This window comes from Podarcis gaigeae (genome assembly GCF_964106915.1).
Source record: "Podarcis gaigeae genome assembly, chromosome: 15".
In the NCBI taxonomy this organism is placed as follows: domain Eukaryota; kingdom Metazoa; phylum Chordata; class Lepidosauria; order Squamata; family Lacertidae; genus Podarcis; species Podarcis gaigeae.
In genome coordinates this window covers 16,973,480-16,987,839 of record NC_139692.1, presented here as the reverse complement: position 1 = coordinate 16,987,839, position 14,360 = coordinate 16,973,480, and the positions used below count along the sequence as shown (strand labels likewise).

The following is a 14,360-nucleotide window of genomic DNA, read 5'->3' as shown; positions in this document are numbered from 1 at the left end:
TTGTTCCAATTAGATGCCATCTACCTGCATCTTTCATAAATTAAGGCTGTTTCAGAGAACTTTGTTGTCATGGTTGCCAAGGGAAATGACTGAGTTAGCTTCAAGTGGCCCAACTGTTGCCCGTGGCAACACTGGAGCTTCAGTTCCCCTTAAAATAAGGGACAGGTGAGTTTCAGTTGCCTCCTGAAAAGGGAATTAAATTGACACAGCCTTTGTTTAATATTCATCTTCAGCCAGCTGCTCTCATATGTAGAGGAAAGGAGATAACGTGTGTGTATTGCAAGGGACAGGTCATTTGCCTGACTTAACTTTTCATGGTTCAGCTGAGGTCTCTGCACTGATACACATGTAATTACAGCTTTAAAAAGTCTTTCAGAAACCATCACAGCCAGTCTTCTCTCTTTCCTTCATGCTCCCACTTTCTCACTTAACTATCTTCTTCCCTCACTTTTCTCCTGTAATGTGTGATCTGCAGGGAGCTCTGGGTGATGACAACAGCAAATTGACTTCAGGGATGGGGTGTGTGTGAGAGAGGGAGACAGCTTGTTATGGCCAAAGGAGAAAGGGCCTTGAGCCTTTGGCCAGAAGCATGCGAAGACAACATTAAAGTAAGATGCAATCCTTAAAAGCTTCAAGAAGGATATAGGATCTCAGTCCCTTGTTAAGAGATAAACCATATGAGCCCCAGGCTTAACAATGTAAATCTCTTAAAGTCGCTGCCTGTTGAAGGAAGTGAATTAGTACAGATGAGGATTTTCTCCGTGAGATAGGAGGGGTGGGGAGGATTGGCTGCTAGGAACTGGGAAAATAGTGATGGTGGACAGCCAAGCACCTGTATTTTGCTGACCAGTTGTCGTTTGAACTAGTTTCCACAATCTGTAAGTGGGAGAGTTCATGGATAGGCATAAGAAGTGGTTTGTCCAAGGTTGCCTTATAATGAGGCCAGGATGGTAGCTGTGCGAGTGTCTCAGGAAAAGGAAGAAGCCATGTTTATGGTGGGAGAGATTGAGATGATTCTCCCAGCCACAAGCCTTTCTCAAGCCGCAGGAAAAAGAAAGAGAAGCAGCCCCTCCCTCACCCAACTGCCCCCCCAGCTGCTTCTGAAGGACCAATGTACTGTATTCTGAAAGTAGCAGAGAAGCAGCAATTGCAGCTCCTTCTAAACAGTTGTCTTTTCATTTTATCCTAATGCACTTTTAAAAATCAATGCTTTTGATCTTTGGTAAATTGCTATGTCAGGTCTGTCTGAAAATCAGTATAGAAATACTTCAAATAAATGCATTAATCAGCTTATGGAAACCCAGAACAAGTCCTGAAATTAAAAGACGTTCTCTCTGTGTGTGTATCTTAATTTCTGTGTGCTGTGCAGGGGAATATTTGTTTAAAACAATGAAGCAAAACTAATTTTATTAGAAATGGCCTTTGCTACTGGTGATAAAGGTAGATGATGGTCAACAGGGGAGACCAAGCTTCTCTTTCAGGAGGTGGAGTTTATGCTTTAATGAGCAGCTGGTTCTATGCCATCAAGTAGCTATGGATATAACAATAATATATAAAATAGTTAGTGACATACAGTTAAGCCAAACAAATTTGATAAAACACACTTGGGAATCAGATCTTGAGGCAGGAATTGGTAAATAAATACAGTAGATAAATAGATTGGCAGAGCCCGTGAGCGAAGAGGCCCTTAAAGTCAGTGTCCATGCATATAAAAGAAAATAAGCTACTACACAGACAGCATTTTACACCTTTGAGGTGTAGCCTACAGTAGTCATATTAATAAAGTTATTTCTCCTCTTTGCTAAAGAGGGAGTAAAGACGTGGGAACACTGGTGGGTGTATGACAGATTACAGCCACGTTGGAAAAATGTTGGTGAAATAAGTTAGATCACAAAACAGAATGTTATCTGTACCCCAACTTTAGTATTGTTAAGTATCTTTAAAAATGAAAATGTCAATCTCAGATATAAATACTTGATTAATTTTCTTTTAGTAGCAGCCCTACAACTTGTTGCCCCAAACTAGAAATCTTTGCAATGTTTACAAATCTCACAATGGAAGCAAGAAGTATGGACTATAGCACTCTCAGAAAAATTGACCAAAGAAGTTAAAGCCTTAGATGAAAAGAAAAATGAGAACAATTTTATAGAGACATGGTACCCTTTCGTCACATACCTGACAGAACATCAATTACAGTGGCATTCACCAGACTTGCATTTGAAACTTTGGAATAACACTTCCCCATAGGACTTTGTGGCTTGGAGGAGGGGGTAGGTAAGGCAAACTATTTAATAAGGGGAGTTATGTTCTCATGTTTATTTGGAAAAACCAATTAAAAACATTTTAAAAAGCAGCAGCCACAGATAACTTGCCAAACCAAGATGGGACCCCTGAGATTTTAGTAGATGAAATCTGTGCCAAATGGAACAGGTTGAAATTAAACACTATCATTATTCTGTTCACAGCTCCATATTATATCATGCGATGCTTAACATATCCATATGAACTATTTCATCAATTTGTGTTTGAAATATTTTTTTGAAAACTTCAAATGGTAGGTAAGGGGTGGGCTATGATGCAGTTCATGTCTAAAATCATACACTATGTTATAAGCTTGTGTGTACAGCATCTTAGGTCAAGGGTGGAAAGTGACAATCTTCCATCAAAGGCTGTTGTTGCAAGTGTCCTATTTTTACCCAAAAGTACCCCTAAGCGCTCTCTATCCTTTCAGTTACTGCAACTCTTACGGTGCTTTTTATTATAAAAACAAACAAACACGCTTGGCTACCATTCTCTCCAGGGCCAGCCCTATTTGGCCAAATGTGACACTAATTGCCTCAGGCGGCAGATGCTGGAGGCTGCCCCCTGACAGTTAGCCCTTAACTGTTCCCAGGCACCGGTTTGCATCATTCACGGCATTACAGAGAAATTGTGCTGAGTGGTGTGGGTTTCATAATGAGACTGAGACCTTCTGTGCAATGGGTCCTATTCTACTGTTAAAGGGCCAGTGCATGAGCACTGCCTTTGCTTGTATCACATCACCCAAATTTAAGCAGCTTAATAATTAATAATAATTAAAACATTGTTTTGATCTTCTCTCTCCTGTTCCCACTCTATATCTGACTTTGAGTCACTTTCCTTTAAGGGGTGTGGAAGTCTAATGCATGTGATGATTATCTTCCTTCGGCTCTCCAGTTGCTAAAAGGAAGTTTAAAACTTTCTCAATTTTATAGGGAAGGTGATGGAGGAATTGAAACAATTGCAGAAACATGTAAATACAGTGCTCGTGAGGATACAATGTGAAAATAACTATGAGCGTAGGAAGCAATTAGAGAGATGACTATCAATTCCCATGAAGTAGAGGAAAACATTCCTGAAAACTTAATGGGAATCATTCCATTGTCTACTTTCCCACTGCTCCCAGAATCTTTCCGTAGATGATGTGGCTGAAGTAATTATTAAGACACATCATAATGCTATTTTGCTTTGAGTTATACCCGTTCTCATTAGGTTCTATTGCCGCATTATTTTAGATGTTTATGCATGCATTTGATAAGTCATATCTCCTTACGCTAGAGAAAGGGAAGGACCATAGTGTGCAGAAGCCTCCAGGTTCAGTCCTTGGCATCTCCAGGCATGGCTTCAAAGAATCTGTCTTTGTTCCTGGATAACTGAACAAGCTTGGAAGAAAAGAGAAACTGAGAGAAACTGAAATTGACAAGAGTCACACATCCTTACTTGCAAATTTATTATGGAACAAGTGTTTTATGCACCTTCATCAGATGCATGAAGTGCTATCTTGAGAATTTATACATCCATGGGTGATGGTTAGCAATGTGATCAGGAGAAAATGACCTGTGGAAAAATGGAGCTGTGACAGGTGGTGTAGACTGGCCACCCAAAATATGACATGCCAGGCAGCATCCAAATCTTTGTGGCTGGGTTTCTCTACATGTTTTTTGTCCTTGACTGCAGGGTGTGGTTTCCTATATGTCCCTTCCTCACCCTCCCTTTCCTAGAACTGGAAACTATTTTTTACTATGGCGGAGGACAATGAGCTACAGACATTTTTAGGGAAAAGGTGGAGGGTAGAGAGACAATGACACTCATTACCATTTTCAGGACCATACTGTGGCCCATACTGGAACAACAATCACACTAAGAGTTGGACATATCAGAACAGTCGTATAACTTCATGTCAAATGGAAATGTCTCCGTGGGAATTTTTGTTCAGATCCAGAAGGGAAGCAGCTTACAGACAAATTGCAATTTATTATTTTCCACCATATATTTTTTCAGATCCAGAAGGGAAGCAGCTTACAGACAAATTGCAATTTATTATTTTCCACCATATATTTTTTTTAAACTACATTTTAAAGAACTTAGTCCTTAGTGACAACAGTAATATATTGGGCTATATCCTACTAAGAGTAGAAGACCAAGTGACATTCATAGGCTAAGTTAGTCATGCCCATTATGTTTAACTGGCCTTCTCTGAGTAAGAACATAATTGGATAGAACCCATTGGTTTTACCTGCTGCGAAAAAAATCTTAAACTCACACTACAGGACAGCAAACCTATGGCATCAACCAGAACGCCACTCGTTTCATCGTGACGCCATGGACCTGAGCAGTGACGTCACCGCCACGCGCCCACTGGTTCCTCCCGCAAGCCTAGAGTTCCTCCTCCTCTCAATATGGCGCCGGGTGAGACTCCGCAAAAAAAGAAAAGAAAAGAAAAGGCGCTGAAGTAGCGTAGGTCGCATGAACCCTCCGGCACGCCGTATTAGGGCGATGTGCGCCCTCTAGAGGAACAAATTGGGAATAGCGGAACGGGAGTTCTAAATGGGCGGGATTTCCTCCCCGGGGGCGAAACTGATTCGCTAGCGAAAAGGGCGCAGGGCGGAAGCAGACCTTTGCGCAGGCGCAGTCTAGGGGTGGTCGGAGACGGAGCTGGGGGGAGGGGCGCGCCCGCCAGAGCATCGGGGAGAAGGAGGAGGGTCGTGAGGCGAAGAGACTCGAGCGCCATGGAGGAGCGGGGCGAGCCGCAGTCGCCGCCGGCGTGAGTAGGGGCGGTCGGGCCGGTCTTTCCCCTGGGCCGCAGGGCGGGCCTCCGTTAGCCGCCCCTCCCCCAGCACGCCCGCCGCCCGCACGGAAGGCCCGGTGCGGGGAGGAGAGGAGGGAGCCGCGCTCGGCGGAGCCCTCATCCGAGGATGCGCTCTGGGGCTGGAGGGGGGCAAGCAAGGGCGGGCAGGAGGGTGGGGCCCAGGACCCCCTCCCGGCCCCCCTCCCCGCTGCACCGGGGTTCCCATGGCAACGAGGCTTGGCGGGAGGCCTTCGTTCTGCGCCCCTGCTGGCGCCTGGCCGAAAGGCACCAAGGGTCCCCTGAGGCTGATGGCCAGGGGGGCTCCCTCGTGCCTGAGCCGGGAGCCCTTCACCTGGTTCCCACCTTTCTCATTTGTTTTGGCTTGCCGGGGCAGAGGTGGGGGCTCGGGGTCGTGGTCGAAATCTTAAAATATTAGGCATGGGAAGGCGGGTGCGAGTATCTGTGTCCTTCCTCATCTGTTGTTCCATCCCAGCACCTGTTCCTTCCTCTGACTGACTGCCCTGCAAATTCTTCTGCTCCGTTATGTTGTTGACCCATGTGTTTCTTCGCAGTACGGTCGGAGATATAAAAGTACGGCTTCACATATTTATTTGTTTACATGTACAGGCAAGGTGATTTGCAGTTTTTCCCATGTGGTAAATGCAAACATAATTTCTAACATGTTTGGTGCCTTGTGACATCTGAAATGTTCCCCAAGTGGAATAATTGTGCTAATATATGCATTTTTGTATAACTCGTTCATACGACAGATCTCACTGTTACAGAATATGGCATACTGAAACTGTTGTCTTCTCAGGGATAGGATGAGCCAGGGTGACTCAAACCCAGCAGCAATTCCACATGCAGCTGAAGATGTTCAGGGAGATGACAGGTGGATGTCACAGGTAAAAAAACCATGGTATGCTGTAGCAGGATTGAGTGGGTTTTTCTGTCTTGTACGACACCTGTAGGGATAGCGATCACTCCTGCCACTATAGCTCTTTTGCGAAAGGCACAGTCTCTGTGGCAGTCTCTGTGAAGACTGTCTGGCTGACTTGCCTATAGGGTATACTAGTAGACCTATTCTTAACATAATCCCAAATTGCAAAGTGCTGGAGGCTTTACTTCAGTTTACACGTCAAATTACTGAGAGTTGAAGACAGTGCACTGCTTTGCATGACTGTTCTGTTTGCAATATACCTTAAGCAAGCTCCATATGCTCAAGACTGGGTAGACTTCCCACAGTTCAACATATACAATTATTCTGCTTTTCATACATAGATTGTATCACAAAGTGGCTTACATTAGTTAAAAGTAGATGGCTCCTCCTCTCAGCCTTACAAACAAAAAAGACAAGACAAAGAATAGAGGAGGATCAGTTTGGCAATGCAAGAATGAAGTGACAAGTTGTAATGGTCATTAGTATCCAGTTTTGGCCAGACTGATCTCCCCTTGTTAGGACACTTGCTTGGAGAAAAATTGGTTACAACTACCTGTTCTCATTCCTTTTGCTAGTGGCAGAGGCCATGTGTATGTGTGTTCACTACTGTCCTCACCATAGTAGTGGGCATCTGCAATAAGGAAATAACAGCAGCAAAATGGCAGAGTTGAGAGGCAGTCAGGATTGTAAGTCAAAAGATAATTGACTCTGGGTGCAAGAAAGCTGCTTGGTTGTCATAATGCTCTTGCTTTATTTTTATACAGCATAACCGTTTTGTGTTGGACTGCAAGGACAAGGAACCTGATGTGCTGTTTGTGGGGGATTCCATGGTTCAGCTGCTACAGCAATATGAGGTACTGAGTGGTGAGGTTGCGGGGCTTGTTATATGAACACACTCGCTTTCCATCAATTACATAATGTAAAAACGGCTACCTACCTGAATCTAGAATAATGTTGACAGCCCACCAACAATGGACAGAGCCTTCTTTTGAAAACCATGCATAGGGCTCAGCCCATGGAAGGGAAAGGGAGCCTTTGACCCTGTGCTTGACATCACAACTTTGGCCCAACTTCCTAGGCATCCATCTGTTGAGCATGATATCTCTGAAGGGGTAGCATGGTGGATTTTTCCATTGGGAGGGCATTGACCTAGAAGACCTTTGAGGTTCCTTCCATCCTTATGACCCCAGGAGACCTTTGTGTGTACAGCTATATGCAAAGGTTTCTCTTCTGAAGATGTCCACATAGATGTATGGGTGGGCCTGCGACTGTGCACAACATTAGGCAGGGCCAAGAGGCACAGTCTCACACTCCAGCCATGTGCATGATGCTACACATAGACAGCAACATCGGAAAAGAGCTTTGAAGGTTCTTCAATCCAGGTTCTGTGTAGATACTACCCTTTTTAAAAAACAACAACCCAACAACAAATACCTTTCCGGTGGGTTAGACTGTATGGTCAAATATTCTGCTTTTGTTCAAGGGTGATCTAAAAGATTGAATTGGTTTCTGGTTATAGATATGGCGAGACCTCTTTTCACCTTTACACGCACTGAATTTTGGGATTGGAGGGGACACAACGGGGCAAGTTTTGTGGAGACTGAAGAATGGTGAACTGGAGAATATTAAACCCAAGGTAAGCTGGGAATAATGACTGTGTGTATATGAAGGCTCCCTTTTCAAATGAACAGTTTGCTGGCTGTTGGTCCCACCAAAACAGTTCTGCGCTGATACGCACATAATGATTCCATGCCAATGTGTTTGTTGTATATATTTGTAATTTATAACTAACAAGGAAGCAGAGGCCTAGGCTGTGAGTGATATTGTCAAAAATACCAAAGTCTGAGGGAGGCATCACCAGTAACCTGCTGAGGGATTTAACAGCAGGCGGCTTTGGCAACTATTTCCAGGCCAGAAGATTCAGAAGCAGTTGGAACACCTGAGAATTTCTAGGGAGATATCCTGTAACTATTGTCTGTTAATTCTATTTTAAATATACAGTAACTTATGTCTGCAGAACCTTGGTCTATAGGTGTGGTATGAATATGACAAATAAATATTAAATGCATAATACAACATTCTTTCATTTGAGGTTGTGTGGGTTCTTTTTCTTCTCCCTTCTTTTCATCCACAGGTCATTGTTGTTTGGGTTGGAACAAATAACCATGAAAACACAGCAGAGGAAGTAGCTGGTGGAATAGAGGCCATTGTAAGGCTCATCAATACGCGGCAGCCTCAGGCCAAGATAATCGTGCTGGTATGCATTGCTGTGGTCAAGGAACAAGTAGCAACTTTGGGAATGTGTGCACTTTCTGCAAGCTCCTCTTTGACCAGGAGGAATGGTAGTAGCAGTATGAGAAGAGAAGGGCAGTGCCACACCTTCTTGCAGGGATGCTTCTGGGAATAGTAGGTCTCTGAAGCCTTCTCTTGGCCAAGGCAGAGGAAGGAAGGAGCACTAGGTGTAATGCCTTGAGCCATTATTTATTTAGGGAAAGGTTTCTTGTTGTTCTTCAGAGTGGAAGTTGCGGTCATAACAGATCAGCTAAATCCCTTATAATAGCTGAGGATGATTCCCTGGATGTGCAGAATTTAAAAGGAAGTAGGTCTTTTGTGGAACGCTTTCCCTTGAGTGGGAAGACTTTTCCAATTTTGATGTGAGGCTTAAGATTGTCAGTGTTCTCCCAAACGGAGTGGTGAGTTTTACTGTGTCAGTTTCTCTGATCCTTTTAACATCAATTTTCATTATTTTTACTGTAAAGCTTATTGTGGTTTTTATCTGTTTTATTTTACAAATTGAATAGCCATTTGAATACAGTACAATCACACAGGGGCTGTGTTCAGGGTTGGCACATATACACACTTATACTCAAACCACCCCCAGGCAAACATCCTTACCCTTTCTGGAGCTGTGCGCTGAGTAGGCCTTGACCCCTCAAGCAAGGAAAAATGGTCAAAGGCTCTTTCCTTGCCAGGAAAACCCTGTGCAAAAAGAACCTTTAAGCTCTCCACATTCCATTCCATTCATTTAATTTGTGTGATTTCAACCGGCCGGCCTTCAGCCACATAAAGTTGAAATCACGCGTGTTAAAACACACATAAGCTGCAATTGAACTGTTAATTCATTATTTTAGAAAATGGAGTATTAGTTAATCATGTTCCTTTTCTGTTCACTTTAAATTGTGATAAGGGCGCTGAGAACTTTGTATCAGTTGCCCAGTTTGGGGGGAGGTATTGGTTTGCTTTTGCCTTTGTTTTTATTATCTGTTTTGTGCTCTCATTTTGTATTTTTATGCTGTGAACTGCCCTGTGATCTTTGGATGAAGGGCAGTATACAAAATTGATAAATAATAAGGCATTAGAACAGTCCATGTACAAATCATTTTTTTTTAATGGGAGAGGAAGGTACAAACCCTAGGTTTTACTTAGAATTGTCCTGTGAATAGACCTATTGAAATTAATGGCCATTCATTTCAGTGGGTCTACTCTGAGTAAAACTCAGTTGCATGCAGGTGGAGAATAAAAGTTGTCACGTGCTTCTTAATGATGAGGTAGGGACAAGGTTCCTAGTGGGTGAGAAGGAGAGAGATGGTTTATGCAGCATCATTTGCCAGGGTCCAGAGAGAGGATGATGTGGATGCCTAAACCATGGGTAGAGTCAGTGCACAGGGAGATGCCTGGGTGAGATTTCGGGAGCATGCTTCTTACAATACTGAGCACCTTCTCACATGCTTCTGTCCTGTTTCATGCTCAAGGGCCTGCTCCCTCGTGGTGAGAAGCCAAACCTGCTGCGGCAGAAGAACAACAAGGTGAACCAGCTCCTGAAGACCTCACTGCCCAAACTCTCCAATGTCCAGCTGCTGGACGTGGATGCCGGCTTTGTGCACTCAGATGGCACCATCTCCTGCCACGACATGTTTGATTTTCTGCACCTATCGGGTGCCGGCTACGCCAAGATCTGCAAACCCCTCCATGAACTGATCATGCAGCTGCTGGAGGAGACCCCCGAAGAGAAGCAGGCGACTTTGGCCTGATCCCAGCCATATCCGTGGCACCCCAGCTCCATCAGCGCAGTTCTTTTTATCCTGGCACTACAGAATCCTCCTTACTCAAAGTGCTTTCCATTGTTGAATGTTACTGGGTGTTGTGTTTAGCATTGGAAAGGAAAGGGGACTGGGGCGGTGGCTGGGATGGCAGCACATGGGTCAGCTCAGTCAGTCAGAGCCACCTGCAGAGGGTGGTTTAAATTGACTGAAGAAGGATGATACTTTAAAGTCATTTCTTGTTTACAGTGTGAACGTTCCTGTCACCTGTTCGTTGCTCATGTTCTGCTGTCACTCTGCCAGTTTCCTCGCCTTAGTGTCCTGCCAGGCTTATTATTCCAATAGCCCCTAAATGTCTGAGCTCATTAGCTGCACTCACATTCCACTTCCTGAACTGAAAGTAGCCTGCTTCTTTAAAAGTTGGAATTGTTTGGAGAGTTTTTATACTAAACTGGGGTTGGGTTTTTTGTTTTAAGTGATCTTAGCTGCTTTTCTGGCTTTGGCAACAACAGAAAGCAGGATAAAGCTACATCAGGCAATTTCAGACGTGTGAAAAATTAATTGTCAAGTGAGTGAACTCATTTAACTCAGCCTGTTTTCATTTCTTGCTTGATGGGTGTCATTCTGTTGCTGGGGAAGAGGGGACTGCCCAATTTCTGCATCCTGGTAGAACCATTTGTTCTCTCTTCTCTCTCCCCTTCCCCCTTTTGTGTGCTTTGATTCAACATTCCCATCTCTTAAAAGGCCCAGTGGCCTTGGAGCCTGGTCAGTGGCCGGACGTCCCCACCAATATAAACTGACATTTCTTCCCGCTGTTCCATATTGTGCTTCAGAATGCTTTGCAGAGCTGCTTGTGTTCATTTTCAAAAGAAAGAGCAAAAAGGAAGTGACTGTTACTTCTCCTACCCTCTTAACGTCATAATCCTTGCTCATTTCCCTTCTCTCAAGGCCTGCAGCAGGCTGAAGCTTTACAAGGCCCAAGGTTGTGTTTCTTGGTTGGGTCTGTCTTGTACAAGCATTTTATTCAACCAGATGAGGCCTCTGACAGCGAGGGACATAATTGAGCTATAGCCGTTACCTCTCTTGAGTAGGAAAGGGTCCAGTGTGGAAAGCATGTTTCTGGGGATTCCTGCAGAGATTACCAGGGATATAAAGCCTTAATTCATGTCTACATGGATGGGAGAGATTTTCCCACGAAGGGAAAACCTCTTTCAGATTTCTGGTTTTAGGAATCTGAAAAAAGCAAGTTTTTTTTATAAAAAAACAAATATGCTTCCATCTATGGTCTGCTTTTACCTGAGCTAGTTCAGAAACATCAGCTATTTAAACTTAGCCAGTTGTGCATAGTTCTAACATGGTCTTCTGCCCTCCCCCAAAGTCTTGTGCATGAGACTTTAGTGGCTCTTTTTGTCGTGGAAATGCTTTTTCATATCAGAAGGTTCTTGGGAGCAAGTTCACTTTCTGAACACGCTCACTTGATGTCTTCCAAGTAGGCCTTTATCCTAGCATTTATCCTCCCCTCCCCCCCATTACCTTGCTCCTGTAGACTTCCTCTAGCACAGGTGGGAAAATGCAAAAAGCACAGAGCCCCTACTCCACAAAAGAATGGTGGGGGAACAGTGTGTGCTGGAATCCTGAGCTGGGAATGGCCGTGGTTGAGCTGGCCATACACTGCTGGGGCTTTGCTGCTTACCCTTTTGTGGAAAAGGTAGCACTGGCCTAACTCTTCCTGAAATACCTCTCTGGTGTTCCTTCCATGCTAGTGAAACAGCTGCTTGTGGTCCAAATGCTCCTTTTGGAAGATGTTCCTCCCCTTCACAGACCCTGGCCCTGAACTAGCTGCTTCTCTGGGGTCTGTCTCAATTGCTTTTTGCCATTTCCCCTTCCTGCTGCCCTGGATCCAACCTAAAGGCAGGCCAGCATCTTCCTCTCTGTCCTGTCTCAAAGAGAAGATTCTCATTAACAAGACTGGAGAATGTTGTAGGTCCCGCCCCACCCCTTATTTGAACCCTGGTGCATCTGCAAGTGCTGACATGTATCCTGCTTCTCTGTATTCCCAAACAAGATCCTAATATTGGGATGTGCTTGGCTGCCCAGTGCTCCTGGTAACCCAGGAATACATCTTGTGCATCATATACTGCCCCGCCTTGAGCTTTTACATGGCTTTTCCCTCTAATCTCATTGCTGTTTACAGTTGTATGCTGCCGCCCAGAATCTCGTCTGTGCAGTGGTATATGAACATTGCTAGTTTTATATTTATTGCAGCAAAGAAAAAGTGTGAAAGAAGGTTAAGGAATGTTGTCTTTCGTCGTGTGTGTGTGTGTGTGTGGCTGTAACAAAGGGACGCTGTGCCCATAGGAGAGAATTGTGGTTCTGGCAGCATGCTGGCTCAAGAGTGTGGAAACGCCTTGGAGCCTGACCTTTTGCTGCTGGGAGTTTGGGAGGGTGCTTTCTCCCCTCTTTTTTTTTTTTTTTTTTTTTTTTACTGGTAGCCAACTGAACTTTCCACCCCCACCACCAAAAATAGTGATGATAATTGCTTTGGCAAAATGGCATTGATGACTGGTAGAGCTCACTGTTTAGTGCATATTTCAATATAAATGTATATGTTTCACCAATTAGTTCTTGCGAGTGTCTCTCATTTCTGGTAGGGTGGGTGGGTGTGCTGCTTGGACTCGTGAGGTCTAGCCCCAAACTGCATTAAGAACCGTGTGTGCATCAGAAATGTACTAGTTCTCTGTGGGTTTTTTTTTTAAAAAACTATGGGGGAAGGGGACATGTATATCCACAAGGTTATACTGGAGCACAGGGAGCTGTAATTAAAACTCTCAGATTATGGAGGGGTGTATATTTTTATTATCACCACAAATGTGTGTGTTTGGGGGGAGTAATTTTCAACTTCAAAAAATCATTCTAAAATCTTGTTCAGTTCTGTGCTTGTTCATATTTGGTCTTCATTTCTTGTTTGTAAGCTCTTCCTCCAAGCAAGGATGTTCCTGAAATTCCCCTTCTTTGTGGGCAGCCAAGAGGCTATAAAAATGTGCCTCCTAACAAGAGATTGTTGGTGTTTTCCAGGAGCATGGCCAATGTCCTCCTCCTGGTTACAGCATGGCATGTTGCTGCCTACCAGCCATCTGCATGGAGGTGGGGAATGGCTAAGCTCTGTATCCGGGCAACAAATTGTATAAACTTCCCTTTTTTTTCAGATGAGTGCAGTTGATAAGCTCTAGACTAGGATTCTGTTAGAAATGCCCTTCCATCCACCATTTGGGCCTGCATAGCAGGCAGAAATGTCGTCTGTAGCCCGCCCCATTGTAGAAACAGCTGCCTTGGTGCTGGACAAATAATAGGTGGCAACCTTGTTTCCTGGTAAGGAAGTACTGTACTGGTACACCTAGGGTTGAAAGTAGAACGTTACATCAAAACTAGGTGATTCCATTTCAGCAGGGTTTGGAAACCCTTTTTAAAAGACATAAAAATTGCAGGTAGCTATTTTAAGCCGGGGGATGGATGGGATCTGAACTCTTTAAGAAGACCTTTATGCAGGCCAACTCCAACTGTTGGATTTAGGTGTACTTTTTTTGGTTTTGGGTTTTTTTTGGTAAGCATTTCTGAGAACCATGGCTAAAGAGGGCCAACAAATAAATGTCAGAAGAGACTAAACAAGTATTCCAGTTACTCCTAACGTTCAGGGTGAACATTAAGCCGCCAACAACACAGCCACACTGGTGGCAGTGAGAACTGAGCATGTTGCTGGCAATACCATCAAAAGCTTTTGCTGCTGCAACAAGCAACTGCGAAGTTCTCCTTTAGTAAACATTTGTATGTTGCAATTCTGCACTGAATAGTAAGCAGGTTGCAGCTCGTCCTGTCCTAAATTACTGACTCCAGGGATGAGCTCTTTTTAGATTTCCATCTTTCCTCTCAAAGGAGCCCCAGGTAGCAAACATCCAAAAGTTAATACAATTTTAAAAGACGTTTAAAACGCTTCAAAATCAACTAGAAACAAGTAAAGAAAAACCCATGCATTTAGAACTTTTTAAAGCAATAGCATATCCTCATTACTGCTAAGGGCAAAGTTACCCTGACCGGTATCCTTCAGCCGCCAAGTGCCTGCGTAAGCAGAAATGTGTGTGCATTTCTCCTGAAAGTCAGCAATGCTGGAGGCAGAAACACCTTCCCATATACAGGCAGGTAGGCGCACCTGCCGCCTTCTCTCTTTGCCAGGCGCCTTCCGGAGAGCTGGCGCGTCCTCTAGCGCATTTCTCTTGCTGTGCATTGCCTTTCTGCTGAA

The 14,360-nt window shown here is 44.2% G+C and overlaps 1 protein-coding gene across 3 annotated transcripts; it reads left to right on the top strand.

The window, feature by feature from the left end:
* The first annotated feature begins 4,658 nt into the window (after positions 1-4,658).
* Positions 4,659-12,684, top strand: PAFAH1B2 (platelet activating factor acetylhydrolase 1b catalytic subunit 2). 3 transcript variants are annotated; one of them, XM_083714154.1, is made up of 7 exons: positions 4,920-5,062; positions 5,580-5,677; positions 5,904-5,991; positions 6,791-6,880; positions 7,546-7,662; positions 8,161-8,283; positions 9,779-12,684. In XM_083714154.1, the coding sequence occupies exons 3-7, from the start codon at positions 5,911-5,913 to the stop codon at positions 10,055-10,057; spliced, it is 690 nt and encodes a 229-aa protein (XP_083570280.1). In that variant the 5' UTR covers positions 4,920-5,062; positions 5,580-5,677; positions 5,904-5,910; the 3' UTR covers positions 10,058-12,684. The 3 variants fall into 3 exon arrangements, with proteins under 3 accessions (XP_083570279.1, XP_083570278.1, XP_083570280.1); XM_083714153.1 differs by lacking the exons at positions 4,920-5,062; positions 5,580-5,677 and adding an exon at positions 4,659-4,796; XM_083714152.1 differs by lacking the exon at positions 5,580-5,677 and having other exon boundaries at positions 4,902-5,062.
* Positions 12,685-14,360: the final 1,676 nt, after the last annotated feature.

Bases quoted from the DNA above. Each gene is read 5' to 3' on its own strand.
- PAFAH1B2 (XM_083714152.1), top strand. From the start codon at position 5,028: ATGGAGGAGCGGGGCGAGCCGCAGTCGCCGCCGGC. The intron at 5,063-5,903 runs GTGAGTAGGGGC...TTGTCTTCTCAG, and splicing joins GAGCCGCAGTCGCCGCCGGC to GGATAGGATGAGCCAGGGTG. The intron at 6,881-7,545 runs GTACTGAGTGGT...TTCTGGTTATAG, and splicing joins AGCTGCTACAGCAATATGAG to ATATGGCGAGACCTCTTTTC.